The sequence below is a fragment of the Eleutherodactylus coqui genome, chromosome 10 (assembly GCF_035609145.1).
Source record: "Eleutherodactylus coqui strain aEleCoq1 chromosome 10, aEleCoq1.hap1, whole genome shotgun sequence".
NCBI classification, from domain to species: domain Eukaryota; kingdom Metazoa; phylum Chordata; class Amphibia; order Anura; family Eleutherodactylidae; genus Eleutherodactylus; species Eleutherodactylus coqui.
This window is the reverse complement of record NC_089846.1, coordinates 96,360,523-96,387,585: the sequence shown is the minus strand read 5'-3', so window position 1 is coordinate 96,387,585 and position 27,063 is coordinate 96,360,523. Positions and strand designations below refer to the sequence as shown.

At 43.0% G+C, this 27,063-nt stretch overlaps 1 protein-coding gene across 2 annotated transcripts; it reads left to right on the top strand.

The window, feature by feature from the left end:
• Positions 1–520: 520 nt before the first annotated feature.
• On the top strand, positions 521–18,889 carry PPP1R10 (protein phosphatase 1 regulatory subunit 10). 2 transcript variants are annotated; one of them, XM_066581563.1, is made up of 19 exons: positions 521–1,081; positions 8,084–8,201; positions 8,291–8,377; positions 8,959–9,094; positions 9,851–9,902; positions 10,010–10,087; positions 10,203–10,373; positions 10,469–10,571; positions 11,805–11,914; positions 13,442–13,542; positions 13,626–13,770; positions 13,857–14,012; positions 14,115–14,361; positions 14,480–14,555; positions 14,793–14,981; positions 15,109–15,235; positions 16,030–16,155; positions 16,902–17,219; positions 17,655–18,889. In XM_066581563.1, exons 2-19 carry the CDS (start codon positions 8,095–8,097, stop codon positions 17,759–17,761), a joined length of 2,436 nt encoding a protein of 811 aa, XP_066437660.1. In that variant the 5' UTR covers positions 521–1,081; positions 8,084–8,094; the 3' UTR covers positions 17,762–18,889. The 2 variants fall into 2 exon arrangements, with proteins under 2 accessions (XP_066437660.1, XP_066437659.1); XM_066581562.1 differs by lacking the exon at positions 521–1,081 and adding an exon at positions 3,571–3,589.
• The last annotated feature ends 8,174 nt before the right edge of the window (positions 18,890–27,063 follow it).

Below are 27,063 nucleotides of genomic sequence, written 5' to 3'. Positions count from 1 at the left end.
GTCACCCCAGCCAAGAATCGCTTTATACATTATATACACACGCATATTTCTCCTCGGTTCCGGGCGGGTATAACACGGCTGTACCCGTGAGGGAAAAGAAGGACAAGAACCCGCCGAACAGCGAAGGTTAGTATCATATAAGCAGCTTAGCGTCGAGGCAAAGTCCGTGGGCGGAGTCACCTTCGTCGGCGGTTAAACAGCTTCTCATTGGTTAGCAGTACGACGTCAGCAGTCTCTACCCGATGTCTAGAATCTGCCGGCCTCATTCAGCCAATCACGCTCGTAATTTCAGCGTCGGTTTTTCTCCGCCCCCCTCTGACGTCGGAGCCTATATAAATGCGAATGCGTCATCAGTCCGCCATTCCAGGCTTCGTCGTCAGGTATGTAAGGTGCTAGGAGTCCTTGCTCTTTCCTCGCTGAAATCCCCCCCCCCCTCGTGTTCCTCATCCCCTTCCCGCCGCCATTACCCGCCCTTGTTTGTTCAAACGCCATTGTCTGCTGTTCTAAGGTACTTAATGCTCTTCTTTCGTTCCTCACAGGTTCTTCTCGAACATTCTGGCTTTTCCACATCTCCACCATGATTATGGACGATAGTTAAAAAGCTTAATCACTAAAGACCCAGAAGCTTCTCCCCTGTTTTTGCTGGATGAAGACCACCTTTCTGCCGGAGACCTTCCTTCATACGACTTACAGCCATTTTTCCCATCAATCCCGTATAATTTTGTGCCGCTTCTATTAAAAAAAGCCGACATATCGTCCCCCTCACCTGACTACAGGGCGGTGCGGCCTGGAGAGGCCCTGGTAATAAACGTAGTCGCCCGTCTTTCCACGTGAAAGATAACCTACGTCCTCCAGAGCTTTTTTTTGAAGCAATTCCTGGCTGTTTTCCAGCGCTGTGAGTTGCTACGCCCTTTTATAAGATGGCCACCACGGCTTTCTTCATGTGGCCGTAGTCGAGAGGCACGTTGTTGTCTTAAAGGGCACTGCCCCTCCCCCACCCCATTACTTTTCCTTCCTTCCTTTTTTTTTTTTAATTTAGCCTAATACCTGCGTACGAAGCACAGGAGGAGAGTTTTGGATAGTAAGTGTTGCTTTTTTCAAACGACCTTGGAAACCAACTTTTTTTTTTTTTTAATGTACATATAATCTCTAACTCCCTACCCCTCCCCCACAAAAAAAAACAACTCTATGCCCCCTGCCTTAAAAGGCCGTGACGTGACAACCAGTCTGATGAATCTCTTTGGACTCTAGAAATAATGGCGCAGTCTGAATTGTTGAGGCAAGACAAAAGCTGCAGAGAAATAATTGACCTCCCCCCTTTTTTTCTTTCCGCGCCATCATGTGTATATAATTTGGCATGCATTATTCACCTCATATACAGATGAGCGGGAGACATAACGAGTAGCAGGCGCTTGGATCAGCCGGCGTTTATGAGCCACTGAGACGTATTTTTCTGTACTTGTAGATTAATGAGCTCCCACACGAGAGATGATGTTGGGAGTCGGTCATAAAGCGTCATCTCTGTGTGGGAGACGACATGGCAGATGAGGAGGAAGACAGACAAGTTATTATTATGAGGCTTTTTGCCCCCCACCCGGATGAGAACCCAAAAAGATCCATAAGCAATCTGTACATAAAGATTGCAGGGAGAGACGGTCCAGAAATGATGGCAAATCTCAAGCTGCCCCCCAGCAGGCAGGACGAGGAGTAGAGCTGTAAATCACTGGTGTGGGGGCACAATGTCAGACCTCCACCGGACGGACATGTATTCCTATCTGCGGATCCCTATTACTGTAGTAGATGGCATTTCGGTTCCTATTTACACAGCAGAGGCTTTTTTTTTCTTCTATGGCAAAGAGAACTGCATGCAATCTAGCAATAAAGATTGCTGAGCTGCCGATGTCTTCTGCAATCCGAGTATTACATGAATGACTGTCTTAGGCCGTGGGAGTGTAGGGACCCAATCTATAGCTTATTATTGTTCTGGCTCATTATGCTTGGCATCTCATAATCTTCATTCCGTCTGATTATTACAACACACATTTCATTGTAGCCGTGAATATCAGTTTTCTGACTTTATATGTATATATATCTATATATATAGTTTGATTTGATTTATATGATTTTTTTTTAATTGCATTTATTCTTTTTTTCCAATTGAGTTTTTTTTAATTGCATTTTTTAATATTTTTTTGCCTTCCTTTCTATCTGAAGCTTCGGATCACTTCTCTAAGATGGCCGCCGGGCTTGTTGTTTTTTAATCTCTAGCAAGTTCCAACTGCAAAATGGCTCCCGTCCCTCCTTTGTTTTTCTGCTCGGGTGGGCGGACGGATTGCACTGCAGTGGGTTGGCCTTGTGATCGGCTCCTAGGAACGCCCTCATTTCATCTACAAATGCCCTCTGTGGTAGAGGAGCAGAAAGGAGGCGACACAGTGAAATGTCGGGTCTGGCGCCCAACGAGTCGTACTGCCAGCTAGTGCTTTCTATGCGGATAGGCTAGAGAGGGGGATACAGTGATGGTGAACAGACTTGTAGTGTATTCTGACCATTGCCGTGTTATTAACTGCTACATTCTGCTTCCATCCCACCTAATGAACGTATTCTGTTGTAGCCAACACTGAGAACACAGCACATTTATGTTTTGTTTGATGGCAGATTTTAGTGTTACTTTATACAAGTAAGTTCTTGCACCTTCTTTGTATCTCGGGTTCGTCAAAGCTTAGATTTTACATATTCAGGAGAGGGAACAAAAATGTCCTAAGAGCCAGAATGCAGGGACGTTGCGGTTTTCCATGTATAATTGGTCCAGTATTTCTAATTAGAAGAAAACGTGTACATTTGCTGATGCCATAGAGTTGTAGAGTAGATCAGTGTGGACTGTATATAATAAATAATAGATATATTCGTGTACTCTTTAGGTTACAGATTGCTCCCCGGCCCTTCTGCTCCTTGGGGAAGGGAATCCCCCTCTCCATGGAGAATAGACAGAAACCATTTCTCCCCCACGGCACGTTCTGCTCCCCGCCGGCCCTTCCTGCTGCAGGAGGTCACTTTTTAGTATATTTTTACTCGGTATTGCATAAGATCTCATGCAGTCGGCCCGCCTGACGTTTTCCCAGAGGTTTAGTAATGAGGCCTGACAGTCATCATCTTAGTCTGTTTTGTTCTGTACCTTTTTTTTTCCCCTTTCCTTGCTGTAACATTGTATCTGTCTTACTTTTAGACATTAGATAGTTTTTATTTTTTTTGCTTTGCCCGTTTCTAATTATATTTGCCAATACTTTTGTTTAGAAATATTTAATATGGCGCCTTTTACCAGGGAAGGTTTTTTTTGGTTTTTTTTCCCTTGTCTTTTCCTACCATTACTTTATACTGTTGTATTTTAGAGCCACACGTAGGGTAGGTTTTACTTGTCATAAGCGTTCCCAGGAGGCACGGGGTGAGTAACGTGGAGCCAGTGTTTACGCTTTTGGTGTTGTGGCGGCCGTATGAATGCTTTTAGCACAGAGACAAGTCTTATGGCTCCCATCACTGCATGTAATGATTGGAATAGAGGATGGTCCTTCAGATGACTCCAGCACAAGTGTTGGTAAGAGAATACCTCCGGGGTGTCTGTGCGTATGTACAGGTGTGTGCGTGTATATAATGTATGCTATTCTCCTATAACTGCTGGAAATCACCACTTTATAAGTGCATGCTTATGGGACTCGGCTCAAGTTAATTGGGGTCGAAGTGCAATACCAAACTCTGCCCACTGACAACGGGTGGTGCTGTTGCTGGGACAGACCTGATTGCTAATCCCATACATTCCCTGTCAACATGCAGTATATGCGTGGCAGGCTGGTATCCTGCTAATTTACACTTATTAAATGGGTTATACAGGACTAGAAGAAAGGGGTCTGCAGTCTTTCCAGGAATGGCGTGACACCGGCCCGCAGGCCGTGTCTTGTCTGCAGCTCAATCCCATGTGAGTGCTGCTGCCTGTGAACAGATGTGGAGCTGCTTCTGGAAATATGGCAGACCCCCACCCCCTTTTTTTTTTTCTATACTGCTGGAAACCCGTTCATAATTCGGCATGGGATTGCTGGCAGAATGAAGTCCTTTTCAGATACGCATAACGGAATATTCTGCAGCGTATTGCAGACTATTCCGGTACACATAATCGTTCCCTTAGGGTGCATTCACATGGGCCAGTGCGATTTTCGGTCCGAGGAACTCAGACCGATATCAAATTTGCAGAGCCGCACTTTTTATGTGAGTGCGATGCGTTTTGTGAGAAATGCATCTCAGCACTTGTGACTTTAATGTGTGAAAATTGCCTATTACTTCCTATGAGAGCAAAACCGCATGCCCACATAGAGACGAAGGGGCGATTCTTAAACCGAATCGCCCCAAATTTAGATACTCGGCGATTTTTCTCTAGCGTTGTTGCGAGAGAAGAATTGCATATATAAATACACCCATTAAATCCGATGGGTTCTCTTCATGTGTGATTTCTGTGTACTTCATGCTTTTTTTCACATATTTTTTCCCAGTGGTGTGTACCAACATAGAGAAGTCTATGGGGAATCATCTGAAAAAAAATGCCATGGGCTGAAAAAAAAGTCATAAAAGTGAGAAACGCACACAAAAAAAATATACACAGGGTTTGTAGTGCGATTCATAACTCCCTATTGACCCGCAGCTAACATCGGGCCACAACTGTTTTAGATGGAAAAAAACACTTAAAAAAAAAATACATAATTTCCCTAAAACCCTGCAGAACTGCCCTCAGGCCTGGTCCACACTGAGAGATCTGATGTGGATTTGCCCCCCATAACCTGTGGCAGGTGTGAGGCTAGGCCTAGCTTCTCTGCTGCATGCTATCACTCTAAATGCTGTGGATCCGCACGCGGGTTTAGCCTTTCAGTGGGCAAATCAGTTTGTGGGCATCTGATGGTTTAGATTTTTTTTTTGTATTCCCCGTGGCATTACCTTCAAATCTGCATGTGGAAAAGTCCAGCTGTATGAACTGCAGTGCAGATTCCCATTGACCTCAATGGACTGCTAAAATAATTTTGGCATCCGAATCTGCTTCAATAATATCCGTGTCCGTGCTCCCGCAGGCTTTCTTTAGTTTTTGTTTTTCATAATATATATTGCACTCATTTTTTTATGCATTTTCTCCATAGAGCGGTGTTCATGAAAGCGCCAAACCCCGAGTGTGCTGTGTTTAGGGGAGAAAAAATCTGAAAAATGCACCCAAAACAAGATAAAGCAATGCAAAAACAGGAATTGTAATTAGTTTCACACGTTCCCGTTGACTCATAGCTAACAGCTGGAAGAAACAAAGCATTTTTTTTTTGTAAACGCTCTAAAAGTAGTAATCCGAGCCGAGACTGACCCTGTGGATATACCTTAAAGGGGTATCCTGTGACATTAAGTTATCAGGTATGGGGATAACTATATGATCAGTGGTGATCCAATTGCCAGGACGGGGGCCCCGTATTCCCCAAGAAATTAGCAGTGACTGGAGGCCTGCTCAGCCATCGCTCCATTCTTTTCAATGGATTGCCCAGTGCTTCCACTGAAATGAATGAAGCCGTGGCCAAGTATGAGCGTTGCTGCCACGTTTATTTCATCAGTCTCTTGGGGGACACAGGAACCCGATCAGGTGATTGGTGGGGGTCCCAGGGATCAGACCCCCACTGATCGACTAACAGGATAGAAGATAACTTGATGTTACTGGAATATCCCACTGAATGTCCGATGTGTGACCCACATCTCTCTCCGGAACAGGGGTTTCTGCCCTCCTGTGGAAGCTGCTGCTGTGCAACTAGTGTGGCTCCACTTCTGCATCGCCTGCCATTAATTTCTGCTCTGGAAACGTCCGAGCACTTGCTGCAGTAATAGGTGGGGTTGGGGTCGTTAGACCCCTGTTCTGCAGATAGTTGGGGGTCTCACCTGCACTCTATCAGATGTTAATGGTGTAATCTGTGGATATATGATGGGAGGACTCCTTTAAGACATGTTTTTTATTTGCTGCACCGAGTTCTTGCACTTTGTTTGCATCGGTTTGATAGAATATCCTTTCTCATTACATCATTAGCAAATACAAAATAGTTACAAAGTGTCATCCAGCAAGTTCAGTCAGGGCAAAGGGGCGATGGCAGATAGTGTGTGATGTGTGTCATGATGAGTGTGTGTTTGGATATAATTCAGCCTGTGTGTCGGTGCCAGGAGGAGGCGGTTTGTGTCTGTTTCAGATCCTCTCTGACTCCGTCTAGTGGTCAGCAGTGAAAAAGCAAGTGTGTAATATCTGTCAGTGAATTACATGAACCGTGAGGGCCTCAGGCTATGACCTAAGGAAATAAACCTTCTTTTTTTTTTGTCGTCTCAGCCACCATAAGCATAAAAATCCCACAGCGCCCTGAGCTGATATTCTCTGCAGCCTTATCAACTACTTGCCTCAACAATACTAAACTGTGAACCATTCCTGGAGTCCGAAATGATGATATCAAAACCGTCTGTCATGATCGAATAATCCGTACTGGACATTTTGCTTTCTACGAGATCCTCCTTTTGCCTTACTAAACTTCAGGGTCTGTTCACATTTCAGCTGCAAATAAAAATGGGGAACCGAATCCAACTTGACTAAAATGAAAGGTTCTCGTGCTGGATGGTACGGAATATCATTTTTTTTGTGGAGCTGAGGAACAGGCCTGGAAGGGAGGAGCCGATCTCCTGAAAGTTTGTCCAGAAGTACCTCAACTATTCTAAAGAGCCACCTAATGTGAGACTGCTCTGTCCATTAGGATGGAGATGACTAATCTCTGCCATGTCTTCTCCCATGCATGCATGCCCACCCGCCCGCTTGTAGACTATATACAGACCTGTATTCTGGAAATGATATATAACTACCTGAAACGTATAAAAAGTGATAAACTAGTGCACAATAGTGAGGTGCATGGAAGGGCGTGCAGAAAAGACTCGTCATCACTGTGTACTGTAGGCAGGAGCACGCGCCAAATGTTACATCGTAAGACCCCTTTCCCCCAGAGTTGGTGAAGCAGAGTCTACTGTATTTCAATCCAGCCCTATACAAAATAAGATACATATAGTATTTGCAAAGGGGTTGTCTGGGACCATGGAAACATGGCTGCTTTCTTCCAAAAAGCGGCACCCCACCTGTCTGCATGTTGTTTGTGGTTTTGCAGCTCGTTTCCAGTCACTTGAGTGAAGCAGAGCTACAATACCAGACACAAGCTATGCACAGGTGTGGCGCTTCTAGTCCTGGACAACCCCTAAAAGGGTGGGTGTATAGGCATACTGCTTCATCCATACATTTTGCTGGGACCATTAAAAACGCCAATGCAAGTGCAGGAAGGTCTGCGCTGTGGTCTCCTATTAAAGACCTGATGACACCAAAGTTAATGGATGTTGGGGGGGTTCAGATGTCTCCCCATGTTTTTAGTTTTTCGATGTTCTTCTCATGACCACATTGCTGCTCCAGTCCATATAAGATAAAGCTGAGCAGCAATTTCAGGGAAGTTTGTTTTCCATATATACTCACACCGAGATCCTAAGATCAAGTCGTGTTTATTTCAAAGTACATATTCCATAGCCATTCAACGTTTCGACCATAGCGTGGTCTTTGTCAAGCATATTGCTGCTCCATTTATGAGTCGTGTCCTTATTGCTGAGGATGGGATGTGATCCCATCTGGTGAGATGAGAACTGTTGATCTCACAGTACAAGAACAGATCCCATCCCTAGTTCTACATATACATCACCTGCACCAGTCCAACCATGGACGAGCCTTTATATTTCGGATTGCTCTTGTATTGTCACTTTTGGGGCTAATGTCCCAATATAAATTAGCTGCTCTGTTTCCTGCTAGGAGGACCGATAGGGTTGATGCTTGATTTATACTCCGTCCTAGCAATCTTTCTTCCGCTGCTTTCATCAAAATCAGAACTTGGCCCATTTCTATTTTGCTACTTCTGTTGACATTTTCTGTTTTATCTCAGAAGCAGTTCTGATTTCGCACCTGTCTTGAGCCGACTTGTAAATTAATGCCCTTTCTTTGTGTTTTGTCTTCTAGCCACTAACAGTATGGGGTCCGGACCTATAGACCCCCTTGAGCTCCTGAAGGGGCTTGACTGTTTCCTTGGGCAAGAAGGAGAAGTAAAAGCGGTTGATGCAATGACCAAAATTTACAAGTAGGTGTATCTAGATGTCATTCACATCATTCCTTTATGGTCCATTCTATGTTTTCACCATGTCTGACCTCTCTGAATGTTTTCTTCAGCTTGATGAAAGAATCTAAAAAGCTGGTGAGCCGCTGCGTCTACCTGAACGTTATCCTTAAGACACAAGCCCCAGAAATCCTCTCTAAGTAAGTCAATCGCTTGTACGACTCTCTGCATATGTTTTATCTTATTTTTAAAAAAAATTTTGTACATATGAACACTATTAGTGAACCCCGTTTAGGACGCCTGTACTTGTAACAGTTGCGCACAATCCCACAGTAATCTAAAGTGGCTTGCAGCTGCGTAGCAAGTTTGGTGCATAAAAACCACGTGCTTATTGGTGAAAACCAAATGGTGAAATAACGGCTGTTTGTGATAAACCATAAGCGGTACAAATCACTGCATGCATGGGCCCCTTCAGTGTATCGTTGTCACCAGTGACGGTCTGTTCACACTTTGTTTGTACTTTGTTCGGTATAGTCACCAGGGTAGCCTTCAGTGCACAAGACACACACATCCATAGGCTCCTATGCACCCAGAGTTTATGAAAGGATGGGCCCATGGGTGGTGTTAGCGCTCCCCTGCACGAAGATCGAGTTGTCCACCTTTAGTAGCCCCACTGATTACTGCGTATTCTTCTGTGTATGATTATCAAAGCAAAAGCAGAGGATGGGATAGATGGGGTGGACGACGACACTGAACCTTTTGTTTGATGTTTGGCTTTCAGGTTTATTCGTGTTGGTGGATACAAGCTGCTGAATAACTGGCTGACCTACGCCCGCACCAATAACAACAGTCCGCTACTGCACCAGATTCTCCTTACACTACAGCACTTACCTCTCACTGTGGACCACCTGAAGCTGGTAAACACACACATATTTATGCATATTCACAAGCAGCAGATTTGGATGTGCAATCTGGAGGGAGAGAAGACTCCTTGTAGCTGTTCTTTGCTGTGGTTTATAGTTGGGGATACTGAACAGAGACTCTATTAAAGTGGTATTCTGGTCAGTGGATAAAATTACACGTTTTCACCCATTCACTTGATCAGTGAAAACTGATAGATTGGTGGGGGGGGTCCAACCTCTGGGATCTCCACCAATCCCAAGAATAGAGGACCCGTGTTCCCAATGTTTTGGCAGCTTACGATCCCTTCATACATTTCTGTAGATAGTGGTGAATAGGCTGCTGGTTGCTCATTCTGCATTGAAATGAATGGAGCCATGGCCATGCATACGCCCTGCCTTTCCATTTATTTCAATGGGTCAGACAGATAGCTTAACACAGTGCTACTACACTAAAAAAATGTGAAAAGAGATCATAAACTGTGAAATAGTGGGAACATGGGTCCCCCATTCTAGGGATTGTTAAGGTCCCAGCGGTCAGGCCACAACCGATGTCCGTTTTCACCCATCCAGTGGATGAGTGAAAACGTGTAATATTATCCACTGAACGAAATACCCCTTTAATTCTGTTTTTTAAACCAGACAACCGCTTTTAGATGGAAGTCCAATTTATGCACCTCTCTAAGGAGTATTTAATTTTTTAAATGTATTAAACACTTTCATTTCTGTTGATGTTTTGCATTCTTTACCATATTCCCTGCTTTATCTCTTCAGAACAACACAGCAAAATTAGTCAAGCAGCTCAGCAAAACCAGTGAGGATGAAGGTAAGATGTAATGCAAACCTACTTGTGCGCCGCCACCAACTCTGCTATATCTTATTGTGTTACAGGGCAAAATGCGAAATTATTTTCTTTCCTTCATTTTTCCTCAGAGCTTCGAAAGTTAGCAGGGGTTTTGGTCAGTGATTGGATGACTGTCATCCGAACCCAAAGCAACCTTCTACCTCCAGGTGAGATGAAATGGCTTCAAAGAAATAGAAACAAAGTATTTGTCTTTATAGATCTTCTGAGGTTCTGATTGTAATCCAGTCCCCTTCACCAAATGTTATTTTTGTACACGAATAGAAAAAGAAAAAAAGAAAAAGAAAGAAGATGTAAAAGTGCGATCACCTATTGCAGATAAGGCTGCAGAGGCTAGAACTGAATCTCGAATTGAGGATCAAGGGGATAAGAAGAAAGAGAAACCAAAGACCCAGCGCACTACAGCCCCAAGTCATGCAAAATTCAGATCTACAGGTGAGTGACATCACTATGAACACTTCAGTTGTTTTTCTCCCAGACTCATTGTTTTCACTATTTGACGGATTACTTTTCTGCATCTTCATCTGCAGGTCTGGAAGTTGAAGCTCCATCTCTGGCCCCCATAAAGAAACCAACACCTGTTCCAGTTATATCTGACAAATACTTGAAGCCAGTCCCAGTAAAGAGGCAGGGGTAAGCAAGACAAGTGATAGCTTTGAAGTTTGTTATTCTGCCTGCACAAAGGGGCTGCTGGAAATGTTATGCTGACTTCCAGCACTACAAATCCACATTTAAATGCAGTACAATGCATTGCGGATGAGGTTTTCAAAACCTCACGCACATGTAGCTGAAAAAATTTTTATGGAAAAACAGGTGTGCTTCAGATTTGGAAATCTGCAGCTAGTCAATTACGGTGAGGATTTTTACTGTGCACTTCATCACTTCTGTGTATATTGGTGAAATTTGCAGTGAATCCATTGCAAAATCCGCATGTCTGAGTCCAGACGTAGCAGGAGAAACTTGCCATGAATTTCTTCTACATTTGGAGAATCTGCTAATTAGTTAAAAAGTTGCAGAGGACAGTGGCGCAAAAGCGATTACCACACCTAGGGAAATTACTACAAATTTTCTATCCAGGTCTGCTGTGGAAGAATCTGCATGTTTTTTGACAAGCGGTGTGGAATTTACATCTGCAGCATGTCAATTGTTAATGCACATTTTCCTCCTGTGTCAATATCCTTTAAGGTGCTCCTACACATGAGACAAATGTCATCTGACAATTGTGACAAGGCAAGTTGACCTTCTAATGTGTATGGTCGTGTCCTGGCTTTTCTTTGATAGCAGATGTTATGGGAAAAAAGGTTGGGCATGTTGAATTTTAACATGCACAATCATTTGTTCTCACTGGAGAGAAGAGGTGTATGGCAGCTGCTTATTCCCTGCTTCTCATTGAGAACACGTGTATGCTTGGCTGAGTCAAGTGTATTGGGAAACTTAGAGAAATGGCTGTTGACTGAACACCGCCATCTAAGGGTACTGTTACACGAAACAGCCGCTTTCACACAGGAGTGATAATCGCTCACTGAATGGAGGCGGAGCACACTGGATATCTACATCTATATAGGGTAAACAAGCAGTCATTCACATATGAATGATTGCCTTTACAAATGGGCCAACAGCCACATGGTTTATAGGTGAGCTAAAAACCAAGCAGCTCTAATAAGTGATTTTATGTTTTTCTAATGAAGTGCAGCTAAAATATTCTGGAATATCTAGTGCTTCTAGTCCTCTGATATTACAGGGCAGGCCGTGCGCTGCTTATAGCAGTTTTGTACTTTCTAGAGCCACTTTATATAGTTCTTTCCTAACAGCATATGGCTTATTGATTGATGGATTGTTTTACTCACTCCTGTACTATCCCACCAGACCTGTACCCTCTACCACTGATGCTGCTCCTGCCGAGAAAAAGTATAAACCTCTCAATACTACGCCAAATGCTGCCAAAGAAATCAAAGTCAAGATCATCCCTCCTCAGCGTATGTATCAAGCCTCAGATTTCTCCATAACTATTTCTTTCTTTTCTTTTGTGCTCTTCTCCCGTTTACCGTGTTTCCCTAAAAATAAGACCCTGTCTTATATTATTTTTTGCCCCAAAAGAGGCGCTAGGTATTATTTTTAGGGGATGTCGTATTATACTTACCTAGCAGGCTCAGTCCAGGTCCTTCTTGCTGCTCTCCGGAGCTCCGACGCTCTGAGCCATGGCGTTGATTGGCCGATTTATAAATTCTGCCTCTACAACACAGTGGCAGTGATTGGTTCTTCCACCGCTGCTCAGCCAATCAATGCCGCTCTTGATGAACCAATCACAGCCATTGCATTGTTTCATCGAGCGCTGCATTGATTGGCTGAGCAGCACTCAAAAACCAATCAGAGCCATCACTTCCTGGAGGTGGGATTTTTTAATCCCCTAACCAGGAGCTGATCCTCTGTGGGTGAACAAGGACTGCAGAACGCGGAGCTCTGGACAGCAGCAGGAGGACCTGAACCAATCCTGCTAGGTATGTATTTTTTTTTTAATGTAATGTAGCTAGGACTTATTTTTGGGGTAGGGCTTATATTTTATGCCCCCTTCAAAATCTCCCCAAATCAAAGTAGGGCTTATTTTCAGGGTAGGGCTTATTTATGGGGGAACAGGGTATGTGAATTTAGGCTCATGTCCACAGGCATTTTTCCACCGCATATTTCACGTGCTTTGCATGGCCGCGTGAATGGAGCAAATGATAGTCAATGGACTTTCATTGATGCATGCACATGTGCGTGTAGATACGCACAAGAAATAGATAACAGTATGCTCTGTTTCTCTGCAAATCATGCAGCGTGTGCTCTATACTTTTGTATGGGCATCATATGCAAACACTCTCCATATGCAGTACATTGCTTATGGACAGCATTTTAATACGCAACCCTGCTAAGAAACAGAGTGGGGAATTTTTTTTAAAAAGTCACACTGCGCATGACTGCATGCATGTGATACGCAGGCATGCACAGTACACTCGCAGCCATACTCTCTCTCCTGGCAAACCTGGTATTTACCAACACTTATAAAACACTGTGGGAAGACAGCGCTTTACTGATTCGGACGTAGACATAAGGCCTTCCTCTCATTTTTTTTTTTTTACCCAATGTCCAGTGTTGTATCCCCGGCAAATGAGGATTAAAAGAGCAGCAGTGTTGTATCCCGTCTAGCAGTAAGGCCATATTTACACGGCCAATAGTGTGTCGTGCCCAAGATTCTCGGGTGCATCACATAATACATTGACACCCTGTCCGTGTGCTGTGTGATGTGCAGAACTTGCACAATAATAGGACATTCCGGATTACTGTCTCGTTGCATCTCTGCAAGAGAGAAATAGCCTGTGTGAACAGACCCATCGCAAACAATGTGGTCTACTTTTGTATGCTTTGCAACACATAAAACTCAAACCAGAATATCTGCATTGTAAATATGGCCTAATTGTCTTTAACCATACCCTCAAATAATCAATTACATTATCCCTGTCCAGCGATGGAGAGCTTAGGTTTTCTGGATGCACTGAATTCTGCACCTGTTCCTGGAATAAAGATCAAAAAGAAGAAGAAAGCTGTTTCTCCAACCAGTAATAAGGTTCGTACTTTTTTCTGGGCACGGTTTCTAGACACTTGTTACGTTTTACCTGTATCTATAGTGTACCCCTTTTGTACTTGCAGCCTAGTCCATTTGACAGCAAGTCTCAAGGAGATGCAACTGTTTCCAAGCCACCTTCTCCTGACCCAGAGCCACCAGCTGAAGGGATGGATGTGGAGAGACCTGGGACTCCAGTTCCTGCAGTGGAGCTTCCAGAGCCCATGGAAGGTGAGTCCTCGTTCTGCGTACGGCTTTCTCAGCTTTTCCTTCTTTGTAGGCCTGTAACTGATATTACATCTGTTTCCTTTTAATAGTTTCTGCTCCCGCACCTTCATCAACAGAGGCGAAGCCTAATGAACCAGAAGTCCCTCTACTGACAAAGAAGGGAAAGAAGAGGAAAACAGTCAGCTGGCCAGATGAAAGCCACCTTCGGGAGTACTTCTACTTTGAGCTGGATGAAACGGAGAGAGGTATGTTTTTATAATGAAAATTGTAGTCGTGTGAATCATAACTGTTAATGGAATTCCTGGTCTTTTTGATATTCACTGTATTTCTATATCTTTTATTTACAGTCAATGTAAATAAGATTAAGGACTTTGGTGAAGCTGCCAAACGAGAGATGCTAATGGACCGTCGTGCTTTCCAGAATGCCCGAAGGCTTAGTCACGATGCTATGGAAGAAGCAACACCCTGGGTACCACCGCGACCCCTTATGCTTCCAGGAGCCCTTGTACTAATGGGCAGCAACAGTACTGAAAAGCACACCCAAGCCGAGCGAGAGATGGGCATCCTGCAGGAAATTTTTCTGTCCAAAGAGAGGTATAAACGTTTTGTCATTATAATGTTGGCATTCCTTAACGAAGTACAGTATCGCAGCCAGAATAACCCCACTATGTGGAAATCGGAATTGTAATTTAGTTTTTCTTACCCACCACAGTGTTCCTGATACACCGCATGAGCCAGACCCCGAGCCTTATGAACCTGCACCTCCGAAACTCATACCATTGGATGAGGTACGTTCTAAACAGATATGCTTTAATGATTTTCTGAGTCCTTTCTGACTGGCTTACTGGCTAAAACTGGTTCTCAGTACCCTTAGATACTTAGTCAGTCAGGGCACAACAATACTATCTATTCTCCTGCATTTGAGCCACAAATAGGTTTCCATTCAGTGCTTTTTTGTTTTTCTTCAGCTTTTTCATTGCACTTACACATTGAACACTTAGTAACCAATCTTAATTCTTCCATAGGACTGTTCCATGGACGATGGGTCATATATAGATGCCATGGATCAAAGTGGAGCTTCTCAGTCTCCAGATTTGTCTGGCGGTGCTAAATTGCCACCTGTACTTGCTAACTTAATGGGCAGCATGGGTAATACAAAGGCTCAGACTAGTCCCTTGCCAGACACCATGCAGGAGCTTTTGACTTCCATAATGGTAAGAGAATTACTGCATGTGAGATTTGTATATAGTGTGTGGCTTCTGGCTATGCTCTGTTTCCACTAATGATTTGTAGTGATCTAGTTATTTGTGGATAACATTATTTGGTATTGTTCTATTTCAGAGTGCTCAGGGTAATGCAAAGACGGAGGATTTGATGAAACAGCCAGATTTCTCTGACAAAATCAAACAACTACTTGGATCATTGCAAAATCAGACGCAGAATCAGAACCACTCACCACCAGGACCATGTAAGTGCCAGCGGATCCATAAATGTCTGCCCTCTTCCTTAATTGCACACTCACGTCATTGTATTGTATGTCTATACTTCAATACAGACAATGATCTTTTTTATGCATTACAGACAGTTGAGTAAAGGGTAGGGCTGTTGGCTGAAAAGCATACAATGTAAACATTCTGGAAATGGCAAAAGGCGGTCTGATTCAATTAAATTCTAGTTTTTGTACTTGTATGACATTCGAGCATCTAAATAGTTTTTCAGCATTATGGGCATATTTTGCTTTATAGTCCATTTATATCGAGTAGTCCTGGTACAGTCATTGGATAGTGGAGAATTTAGCGGCATAAACATAAGTGTGAAGGCCATGGGCCTATGAACTCCATTTTGTCTCCTATGAACATTTCTGATATAAACTTTTACACTTCTATTTTGTTTGCACAGCAAGATAGGCTTCTTATGGGAATAAAAGTTAGAGTAGCAACTCAGCAAAAAAATATATATCTTTACATCCTGTTTTCTGTTCTCTGTACAAAGGTCATTTTGCAACAGTTTCCAGTAAGACAATGGCCTAATGACTAGTTTCTATGCATGTGATAAACTACTAAGTATGCACATTGGAAAAATGCCACTCCCCTTTGAAAATACTATAAAGGAACATGCTTTTTGTAATAAACGCTAGACTGCTTTGCACATAGCTTGGACTCTGTCATTGATTTCTTCTGGCCGGTATAATTGAGGGGAGCATTGAGAGAACCCCAACATAAGTAACTCCTATCAAACTAATCTGCTACTTCTGTTTTATAGGTGGACCAGGAATGGCAGGTCCAATACCGGCCAACAATGGTTTCCCACCGCCAGCACCAAAAAATCCACAGCAGCCACCACCACCTCAGCACTATCCACCACCCGGGCCCGGCGTACCGTATCCTGGTATGTAGATTTTTATTTTTTTTCCCCAGTTTCCTTTTCAAATTCTTTATGGACAAGTTGAACTTGTGTGGAATAGCGGCACACAATTCCATTCCAATCTCAGGACCTAAAAGGGTATTCTAGTGATTCAAAGTGAAAGTTCTATGCTGTATAAGGCGATAACCTGTAATTTTGCAATATAATGTTATAACTTGTCTTACAAAGCTGCAGGTTATCGCTTTACCTGTGGTTTCCCCCCCACCAACGCTTATTTCTCCATTGGTATCCAATGGTTACATCCTGTATGCTCCACTCTTTACTGATCAGTGCCTTCACATTCTCTAATGACGACACAGTTGGTAAAGGTGTGAATACGCACTCGTCAGCAATTGTCAGTGGGGCATTGTGGGAGATGTAGTTTTTTTCCCTCCCTGGTGGCCATTTTAAATAACAACGGATATCTGATGCTGGCTGTAAAGCAGCAGTGGTGCAGGTCAGCAGAAAAGAGGTACTGGAGTTCAGTTTGATGTTTTAGATGGATGTTTGGAATAATGTCAATAAGTGCAAAGTTTGCGTTGCTGCGATTTTTGTGCAATGCAATTTTAACATTAGAAAGTCCCATTGACATTTGGAAACAAAAACGCAGCAAAACAAAAAAAAAAAAACGCTAGTGGGTAGACACCCTTAGGCAAAACTTAGATTGATTATTAATATAATGGATGGTTCACATTTCTATGTCTGACTCAAAACATAATTTTGTTTTATAGGGCCACATGGGCCTCCTGGTGGTCCACGGATGATGGGACCACCCCCTCCTCGTGATGGTTACTGGGAGCCACCACCTAATGACATGAGAGGCGAGCATCATGAAAACATGGGAGTAAGGGGGAGAATGAGAGGTGACAGAGGACATCCTCCTCCATTCCACAGAAGTAGAGGTGGCAGAGGAGGTGAGCCAGGATACAGAGGGAGAGGTGGAAGAGGAGGTGAAAGGGGTCCGCCTCCTGGTAGAGGAAGAGATGGGCCTCATGGGATGGAACATAGAGGTTATGGTGGAGAACACCGAGGGCATGGACATGGTGGAGGTAAGAGCAACTACTGAATTGATGTTGCAGATTTTCTTTATTTACACTTAAATAGATAATTCCCACTTTAGACATTTATGTTCTATCCACAGAATATCCCAATAATGTGATAGATGCATGTCCTTCCTCTGGGACATGCACCTATCTTCAGAACAAAGGTCCCTTTACCCCATCTTGCATGGTTAGGTGGCTGGTGCATCCAGACAGTGAAGTAATCAATAGGTGGCTGCTTGCTATGCATATGTGCAGCCGCCTCTCTGTTTATGCTCTAGCTGGATGCCGGCTTTGTGGGGATCAAAGAGGTGGGATCTGTAATCCGTCAGACATTTATAGTCTAGCCACAAGATATGCCATAAATGTCTAAGATGGAAATAACCTTTTAATAGTTGCATAATATTTATATACAATCGTAAAACCTTTTGCTTGTGTTTTCAGATATGTCCCTTCGTCCTGTCTGTCGACACTTCATGATGAAAGGAAACTGCCGATATGAAAACGGCTGTGCCTTCTACCATCCAGGCATCAACGGCCCTCCTCTATAGCGACTCTTGAAATACCATTTTGTTTTATCAGTGTTTTCCTGAAAGAAGGAGAAATCTTGTTGGATTTTCTTATTATGGCTTCTGTGAGGCTCAGATCCTCTCCCTTGTTATAACTAGATGTGAGGAGCGGACAGATAATTTCCACCTGTTTTGCATTATTTTTGGTTCTACTTAAATAAGTTGAGGAGGAAAAAAAAGCACCTAATAAAAAGAACAGGGCGTTCCTGGAATCTTTACCTATTCCGTTGACCATACATCCTAAAAGATGTAAATATCCATTTGATTCCTAAAAGGAAGGATCAATGTTGGGGTGCAGGGGATGTACTATTACCGGAAATACCACTGCGTAAGGAAAGAAAGCAAATGTTTTTGTTAAATTTTTCTTTCCTACTTCCTCCTCCGGTTTCTATTAATCACTTGCACTTTGTCACCGTACTATTTTTACACTTCCTCCAGAAATCTTCCTTCCCTGTGTTAACATTAAAGCAGTACTATGTTACTCAGTGTTGTTTTCAGCCCTACTTCGATCTTCTTGATGGACCTTCTAAAAATGAGTATTACACTGACTGGAACTTTACACTAAATTGAAAGACTCCTAAAGACTTTACATCATTATGGACTCCTTTACTGGCATCGGAAACCACTGATTATTTTTTGACTACTTTTTTATATGTATAATGGTAAATTGCAATGATGCTGAGCATCTGTACATTGTATATAGTGACCATGCTGCTCTGTAATGTACAGGGTATCTATAGGCAGATAATGCAGTGTTGTGGCCTACACGTTAGGAGAGTCTTTCAATCAGTATACAATGAGGTTTTTGCTGTTCTGATACCACTTCAATACGGTCTTTTGGCATTAAGCCCCCCCACCAAAAAGTGGATCTATTTAAATACAGTATTAACAGGGCAAACTCGGACCTGTTGTACCCATCGATGTCACTGGATGGGAGGGGGGGCTGGCAGTCCGATCCTGTAAACTTGTTTTCTGTGAAAACAGCCCAAGAATATATGGTATTTCTTTTAATTGTTATTGCTTTTTATGGGCCCCTAGAAGGAGCCTGGACTCCATGTTTTTTTGTATACTTTGTAAATGATTAATAAAGCCAAGAAGAAGATGGGTTGAGCCGTGTTGTAACAGATTTATCTCATTCCTGAAGTTCTAGATTTACAAAAGAAAGATGGATCTTCTAATTTTAGGAAAAAGTACAACTATTGTAATATTTGCCTCTGGAGTTAAATGGGTTTTCCACTTTTGACAATCCCCTGGGGAAGCTTGGTAAAAAGTGTTCTATTTCCCTGCTGCGTCACTGCAAGAGAAACTGGACATTACACAGTCTCCATTTACATCAATGTGGTGTTTGCATATTGCAGGACGGGTGCTTCAGAAGGAGAGACTATGGGGAACGTGAAGGGCACATGCCTTTTCATGTATTTAGCGCATTCCCTCTACGCCTCCGTGCACCTTGAGATAAATGTACGCCAGAGCCGACTTGGTGTACATTTCTGGCATAATTTATGCCAGCCTCTGGTGTAAACTATACATAGATCTGTCAGTCTTAGTTGCCCCCCACTCTGGATTTTTCTATAAATGGGCAGAGCTTGTCAGGGAAAAGTGGCATAGACAAAAGTTGCAAATACCCGCTTATGCAGAAATTTTTTAGCTTTTTTTTTTTTTTTCTTTTTAATTACCTTAACATTCCAAGATATACATTTAAGTCATGGAGTTTTGAGGTTTGTATTTATATAGGGGGCTGATCCCGCTCCATGCAATGCTGACTTTTTCTTGCAGCTGAACAACCCCCAGTAACAGATGCGAGTAGCACTCGTGCTGAACATTGCTGTAAACCCTTTAAATGCATCTGTTAATTCTAAGGCTGGGTTCACACGGGGCAGATTTGCCGTGGAAATTCCGTGCGGAATTTCGCCGCAGCAAATCCGCATGCGGGCGCTAATCCCGGGATTAGCCAGCCATGTGGATGAAATTTCTCAGAAATCTCGTCCACATGGGACGGCAAATCCGCTGCAGCTAAGCTGTAAGAAGCCGCTGCTGTGGCACGGATTTGCCGACCGCAGCATGTTCATTTTTTTTTTCCGCTGCGGCCGCGCTCTCCTCTATGGGAGCGTCGGCCGCAGCGATAGAGCAAGCAGCCGGGCCGCTTCAAAACCGCCGCGGGTTTTGAAGCAGTGGTTCTCCCGGCGGAAATCTCGCGTTTTTTTCGCTGCGGCCAAACCGCGAGATTTCCGTCAAGAATCCGCCCTGTGTGAACCCAGCCTAACAGCGGCATTCAAATGCTTGGATTGGAGTATAAGGGATCCCCAATGCCCGCCCCCAACGTGATAAGACTGCAGGTGCTTTTCAGTTACCATGGCAGCCAGGGTCTTCTGCATGCTGTCATTACCAATTGCCTATGAAACCGTGCCTGTGGTGTGACTTGATAGACTACCTGACAGATCGCGGTATAATGTAATATATGGTATTATCAAAGTATCACATTATTTATCCTGCACAATAGATTGACATATTCCACCCCACCCCCAATGTTCATCCAGAGGAAGGCAAACAAAAAAAACTCCAGTGAGGTAGAAGCTAATTTTTACCATTTTAGGTGAAACAAATCAGCTATATAATGTATCACTCAAGAAAGGTGTCCAGGCCCTTCTTATACTCTTTTATCGAGTTCTGCATCGTGATGTCCTCAGGCAGAGCGTTCTATAACCTTACAGTAAAGAACCCCCTAGATTGTTATATAGAAACCTTCTTTCCTTTTGACATATAGGGAGCCCCCTTGTTAGTCACAGTGCTGGGTAAAATAGAAGATGGGAGAGATCTCTGTACTGACCCCTGATATATTATACATAGTTATTAAGGCACCCCCTTGTTACAGTCCTGGCTATAAATAAATGATTGGGGAGATCTCTGTATTGTCCCCTGATATATTTATACATAGTTATTAGATCGTTCTTCAGTTTTTGTTTTTACTTCCTAAACACCAATTTTGATAACCTCTGGGTATTGTAGTCCACACATTCCGTTTTATCACTTTAGTTGCCGCCTTTGTACCTGCTTAAGCTCTGATATGTCCTTCTTGAGTACTGGTGCCCAAAACTGTCCACAATATTCCATAAGTGGTCTGACCAGTGACTTGTAAAGAGGATCTGGAAGGGTCTCTGTTCTTAAGGAAAGCACCTGGAAGGTATGTGAGGAGACTTCTAATGCCATGCATGCTCTGGGAAATATGCAAAATGAATGTATTATCGTGTCCGTAACGACCTGTAACAAACTATTTAATCTGCACGGCACAAAACGTAAGAATACCCAATAAAATACAGAGGCAACAAGCTTATTTTGTTGGTTTTGCCTTGCAAAAAAACACAATAAAAATTATCAAAAAAGCCATATGTACCCCAAAATGATACAAATAAAAACTACAGCTTGTCACACTAAAATAAAGCTTCGCAGAGCTCTGTCCAAAGTGAAATAAAGTTATGGGACTTTGAATGCAGTGATGTAAAAATGATAATTTCCTTAAAAAAAAAAAAAAAAAAAAAAGGATTTACATTGTGAAAAGTGGAAAAATCTTAAAACAATTATATTTCTGGTATCATCGTAATCATACCAGCCAATGGTAAAAATGTATCATGTTATTTATTGTGCATGACTAACGCTGTAAAAGGCAAACAGTGGCAGAATTAATGTGTTTTCTTTCCTTGCTCTAAAAAAAAAAAAAAAAAAAGTTTTACAATACATTTATGCACCCAAAAATGGTACCTATAAAAAAAAAAAGTTCGCTACGGAAAAAATCGAGCCCTCATATGGCCACGTGGACAGAAAAATAAAAATGTTATGGCTTTTGAAAAATGGAGATGATACCCCCAAAAATATTGTGTCCTCATGGCCAAAATAGGCTGTGTACTTAAAGGGTTAAACAAGTCTTGTAACAATGACTGAAACTTGTAAGACATGTGCCTCTAGTAGTGACCTACAATTCACAGCTAGAGGTACTAAGGAAAACCACAAAGAAACTCCATCATACCTACACAAGGATGACCGTCTGAACACCATATTCCCGGACCCTCCCCTCCTGTGTTACAGGCAACCTCCTAATCTGTTCCTGGTCCGATGTTGTGTACCTGATCCGCTGCAGTAAATGTCCTGTTGGGGGGCTTTATATTGGGGAAACAGGACAAAAACTGAAAGTGAGGATGAGAGCTCATCAACACAATTAAAGAAAGACAGAATTACCTGTGGCAGAGCATTTTTCTAGTCACTGACACATGTGAAAGTTATTATACTTGACGGCAATTTCAAATCCAAACGTCACAAGAATTTAGGAATACAAGTTTATAACTATCCTTGATACTCTAAGGCCTCATGTCCACGGGGAAAATCAGGCCCGCTACAGATTCTACATGGAGAATCTGCAGCGGGTCCCTCCTGCCCCGCGGACATGAGCGCTGAAAATAGGAATTTAAAAGAATTTACCCATCCGGAGCGGTTCGGGAAAGTCTTCTCTTCCTCACGGCCGGATCTTCTTTTTCGGCCGGCGGATGAATTCGTCACGGCTGCGGCACGTCGCTGGGCACATCCGCCGAGCCGAAGCAAGAAAGATACGGCCGTGAGGAAGAGAAGACCTTCCCGGTCCGCTTCGGATGGGTAAATTCTTTTAAATTCCTATTTTAGGTCTCCCGCGGATCCGGACAGCTTCCATAGGCTTCAATAGAAGCCCGCGGGAGCCCCGCATGAAAATGGAGCATGGTCCAGATTTTTTCATGCTCAATTTTTTTTAAAATCCCTTTTATTGACCATCCGCGGGTATTTATCTACCCCGCGGGTGGTCAATGTATCCCTATGGGGTGCGGATCCGCGGGCAGGAGAAGAGTTAAAATCTGCGGATTTTAATTCTTATTTTGCCCGTGGACATGAGCCCTAAAGGACCAAATGAAGCTCAGAGGAGGCTTTTTGCATCAAAGAAGATGATCAGAAATCTGGAGCAGAGAAAACGCTGGCCTGGTGACCCCCCTGCCATCAATTTAGAGACCATAAAACTTACAAATCCTATATTGGTGGTCTAATTAATTACTCCTCTACTCATCCTGTTCTGGTATTTTTTAAGTGCAAATTAATCACATCATCTCTGTGCATTTTCATAGGTATTTTATATATAACACATATATAATATGTCTCTTCGCATCTATTTCATTATGCCTAAGGAAGAACTCTGAGTAGGTTGAACAGCTCTCTATAACATTTATTTCATTAGACATTGAAAGGTATATCTAAAAGATTATTTGGTTTCTCTTACTGAGAACAATCACATTGAGCCTTAAGGCACAGGGAGAGATCCAAAGCCTTTGGTTGTGTAATCTGGAGGGGTGGGCTGAACAGTTGGTGCACTCTGCCATCTTGAGCTCATGAAACCTTGAGAGGTTAGAAACATCCGAGAGATGAGAGCTCTTTCATCCAGCCTCTCTAGATCCTGTTGACCACAGGTGTGTCTCAAAAAGGTTGAGGAGTACAGCTGGAAGAATCAACTGCCCTTGGCTCATGAGTCTCTTTGGGAGGTTTATGTCCTAAAACCTCAGAGACTATAGATCCATGTGATACACTCTCCTCTTGCTCTGAAGATCTAGAGAAAAGTACATAACGTGACGTTCGCTCTATACATTAGCAAGTAGGGTGGCACCTCTTCTCAAAAAAGTGTGTAGGGGTAGAGTTGTGTCTAAGCTATTAGTCGGCGGTGCCTACTTGAGGCTCCCTTGACACTTGCAAACTGACTGAATCGCGGGCTAGCAGTCCCAAAGAACGGCCTCTGAATCCAGAAATCTTCAAGCAGATCACCAGGACGTGAGGAGTCCTGGAGATTGATCTCATGGTGACCAGGTTTAATGCCAAGGTGGAAGCATGCCTTTACCTTCATCAGAAAGACATCACTTAGCAGCAAATGCCCTTGAGATGGAAATTTGTTAAGTGTCTTCAGGTTTTGTTTAACAAAATATTTATTGATTTTATGATGTTCCAAATTATATCAATCAGGAATTACAACATTCCAGTCACGTGTAAAGTCCAGCGGCAAGTAGATTGAACAGATAAATCAGGTGTTACATTGCCAGATATAATTTCTAATAAACATACAAAGTAAAGTAAAAGTAAAGTGACAATTTTCACTTCATTATTTACTGCAACTCCCAATCATATTAATCAGTATAAACATTAGAGAACCATAAATGAGAGTAGTGAGTGGGGAAACACAAGAAGAACACATAAGGGGAAAAAGGGATGAGGCTGTAATATGGTTTATTATGTGGATGAGCCTGAAAACGAAAAATGAATGTATTCTATTAACCTGGCTGGAACCATGCTCCTCAAATCTGTTGGGGGGGGGTGAAATGCTTGAAGGTAAACTAGACTGCCCTGGAAGGGTCAAAGCTCGGTTATTGGGTTCCATAGGCTCATAGTTTGCAAATAATGGTACCAGGACGACCATGTTTTTTCGTACAACCCTTCGCAATCCATAAGAATCGCTGCCAGCTTCTCATTGACCATGATCCAAGATAATTTAGTTTTCACAAAGTCAATATTAACCCATTCCCGCTGCAGGGCGTAAGTTTACGTCCTGGCAGCCTGGTACTTCCCACAACAGGGCGTAAACTTACGTCCTGGAGATAGCGCGGGATCACATATGATCCAGCGCTATCCCGCAGCGGGAGCCGGCTGTCAGTCACAGCCGGCGTCTCGCTGCAGCAGCGGGGGGACATCGGAGATGTGCCCGCCACTGTTAACCCCTTCCCTGCCGCGATCTAAGTAGATTGCGGCAGGGAAAGAGTTCACAGCGGGAGCGCGGCTCCCTCTGTGTCTCCGGCCGGAACTCGCGATGTCATCGCGAGAGCCCGGCCTGTCACCATGGCAACAGAACGCCAGACACTGGCGTCCTGTATTGCCTATGCCTGAGATCGCTGTATGAGCGATAAGGCATGGGAGAGCAGTAGCTCTGCCATGCCTTATGACAGCGATCATCAGGGCAGTGATTAAAGTCCCTCAGAGGGACACAAACAGTGTAAAAAAAAGAAAGATTTAAAAAATGAATTTAAAAAAATGTAAAAAAAGAGTAAAAAAACCATTTTTTATACTTTTTTTCAGATTAGCATAAAAAAAGGTAAAAAAAAAATAAAACCCCACATATTTGGTATTGTCGCGTCCGTAACGATGCGTACAATAAGTTGCACATGCTTTTGACTGTGCACCGAAAAAAACGCTAAAAAAAAAGCTAAAAATGCAATAAAAGTGATCAAAAAAGTCGTATGTACGCCAAAATGGTACCAATAAAATCTACAGCTCATCTCGCAAAAAATAAGCCCTCATAGAGCTCTGTACATCAAAAAATAAAAAAGTTACGTGACTTTGAATGCAGCAATTTAGAATAGAAAAAAGATTTCCAGAAAAAAGGGTTTTTATTGCAGAAAAGTGGGAAAACCTAAAAAAAATGTTAGAATTTTGGTATCGTTGTAACCGTACCGGTCTGCAGAAAAAATGGAAAGTCTCATTTATGCTGCATGATTAACGGTGTAAAAAAAAAATAAAAATATCTATTGTAGAATTGATGTGTTTTCTCTCTCTGCTATCATTAAAAAAAAAAAAAAATTTTACAATATAGTCTATGTACCCAAAATTGGCATCGATAAAAACTACAGTTCGCCACGCAAATAACAAGCCCTCATACGGCCGCGTCGACGGAAAAATAAAAAAGTTATGGCTTTTGAAAAATGGAGATGGAAAAATACCAAAAAAAAATCGCTTGGTCCTCAACGCCAAAATAGGCCATGTCATTAAGGGGTTAACTGAGGTTTTCCTCCAGTAGCGGGCGATTGCGATCTGTGCACCTAGGAGGCAATAGGATATCATTTTGTGGGTTTGTTTGGGGATGTTAGGGATTCATTTACCCAGTAGAGCTTCCCAAGGCATTTTTTGTAGTGACAGGTTTGTAATGGAAAATATTAAAGTATATACCTGGATCCAGAACCTACGAAGCCTAGGGCAATTCCAGCAAATGTGTAGGAAGTAGGGATGAGCGAGTATACTCGCTAAGGCACTACTCGCTCGAGTAATGTGCCTTAGCCGAGTATCTCCCCGCTCGTCCCGAAAGATTCGGGGGCAGCCACAGCTGACAGGTGAGTTGCGGCGGGGAGCGGGGCAGAGCGGGCGGGAGAGAGGGAGAGAGAGATCTCCCCTCCGTTCCTCCCTGCTCTCCCCCGCAGCTCCCCGACCCGCGGCGGCACCCGAATCTTTCGGGACGAGCGGGGAGATACTCGGCTAAGGCACATTACTCGAGCGAGTAGTGCCTTATCGAGTATACTCGCTCAACCCTAGTAGGAAGGAACCCTCACCTCCACATCCTCTGAAGCATAAGCCTGACATCCCAGGAGACATACTGGATACTTCAGGTTTTGTAGGCTGTTATGTCCCTTATCTGGGATGTTTGTAGGCTGTTATGTCCCCTATCTGAGATGTTTGTAGGTTGTTATGTCCCCTATCTGAGATGTTTGTAGGCTGTTATGTCCCCTATCTGGGATGTTTGTAGGCTGTTATGTCCCCTATCTGGGATGTTTCTGTGTATTCATTGTACTGGGCACAGTAATCACTTTTGCTTCCCATCTCCAAGTTCTATTTAGACTAGATATGGCTTTCAGAGAATCTTGCTAAATCATTTTCAAATGCATAGTTAATACTAATGAGATATGATTGCCTAGCACTAAGGTTATGACACTCTAAGGAATGCTGCTTGGCATTGTGTGATCGGTTACTAATATTCATCCTCTGTGTGTAAAGGCTTAATGTAATCAATAAAATTCTGATCGGAATCCATTCCTGACTCTCGTCTCTTTTGATAATGTAATAAGTTGGATTTATTTAACCATAAAAGTTATTTTGATAAGAAAATTCCGTAACATTCTGTCCATCCATTGGAGGGTCACGGGCTGGGAGGCTATCACACATCTCTGGCACAGCAGAAACAGCCCATCCATAATCTGTTTACCTCTGCCTTCTGTAGCTTAAATATAGCACCAAAACCAAGCTTACTACATAGAAACTCATAACATACATACAGCACCAGAACCAAGCCTAATGCACAGATACAGAAACAGAACAAAGTTTGCTACATAGATATGGTAACATTCGCCTACAATCGCTCCCATTAGTTTAGGATGAAACTATAAACCGAACGTCTGTTGTTCATTTTTATTCAATCTACACTTTCTAAAAGGGTTATCCTTCCATCCACTGGGATCCCCACAAATCCA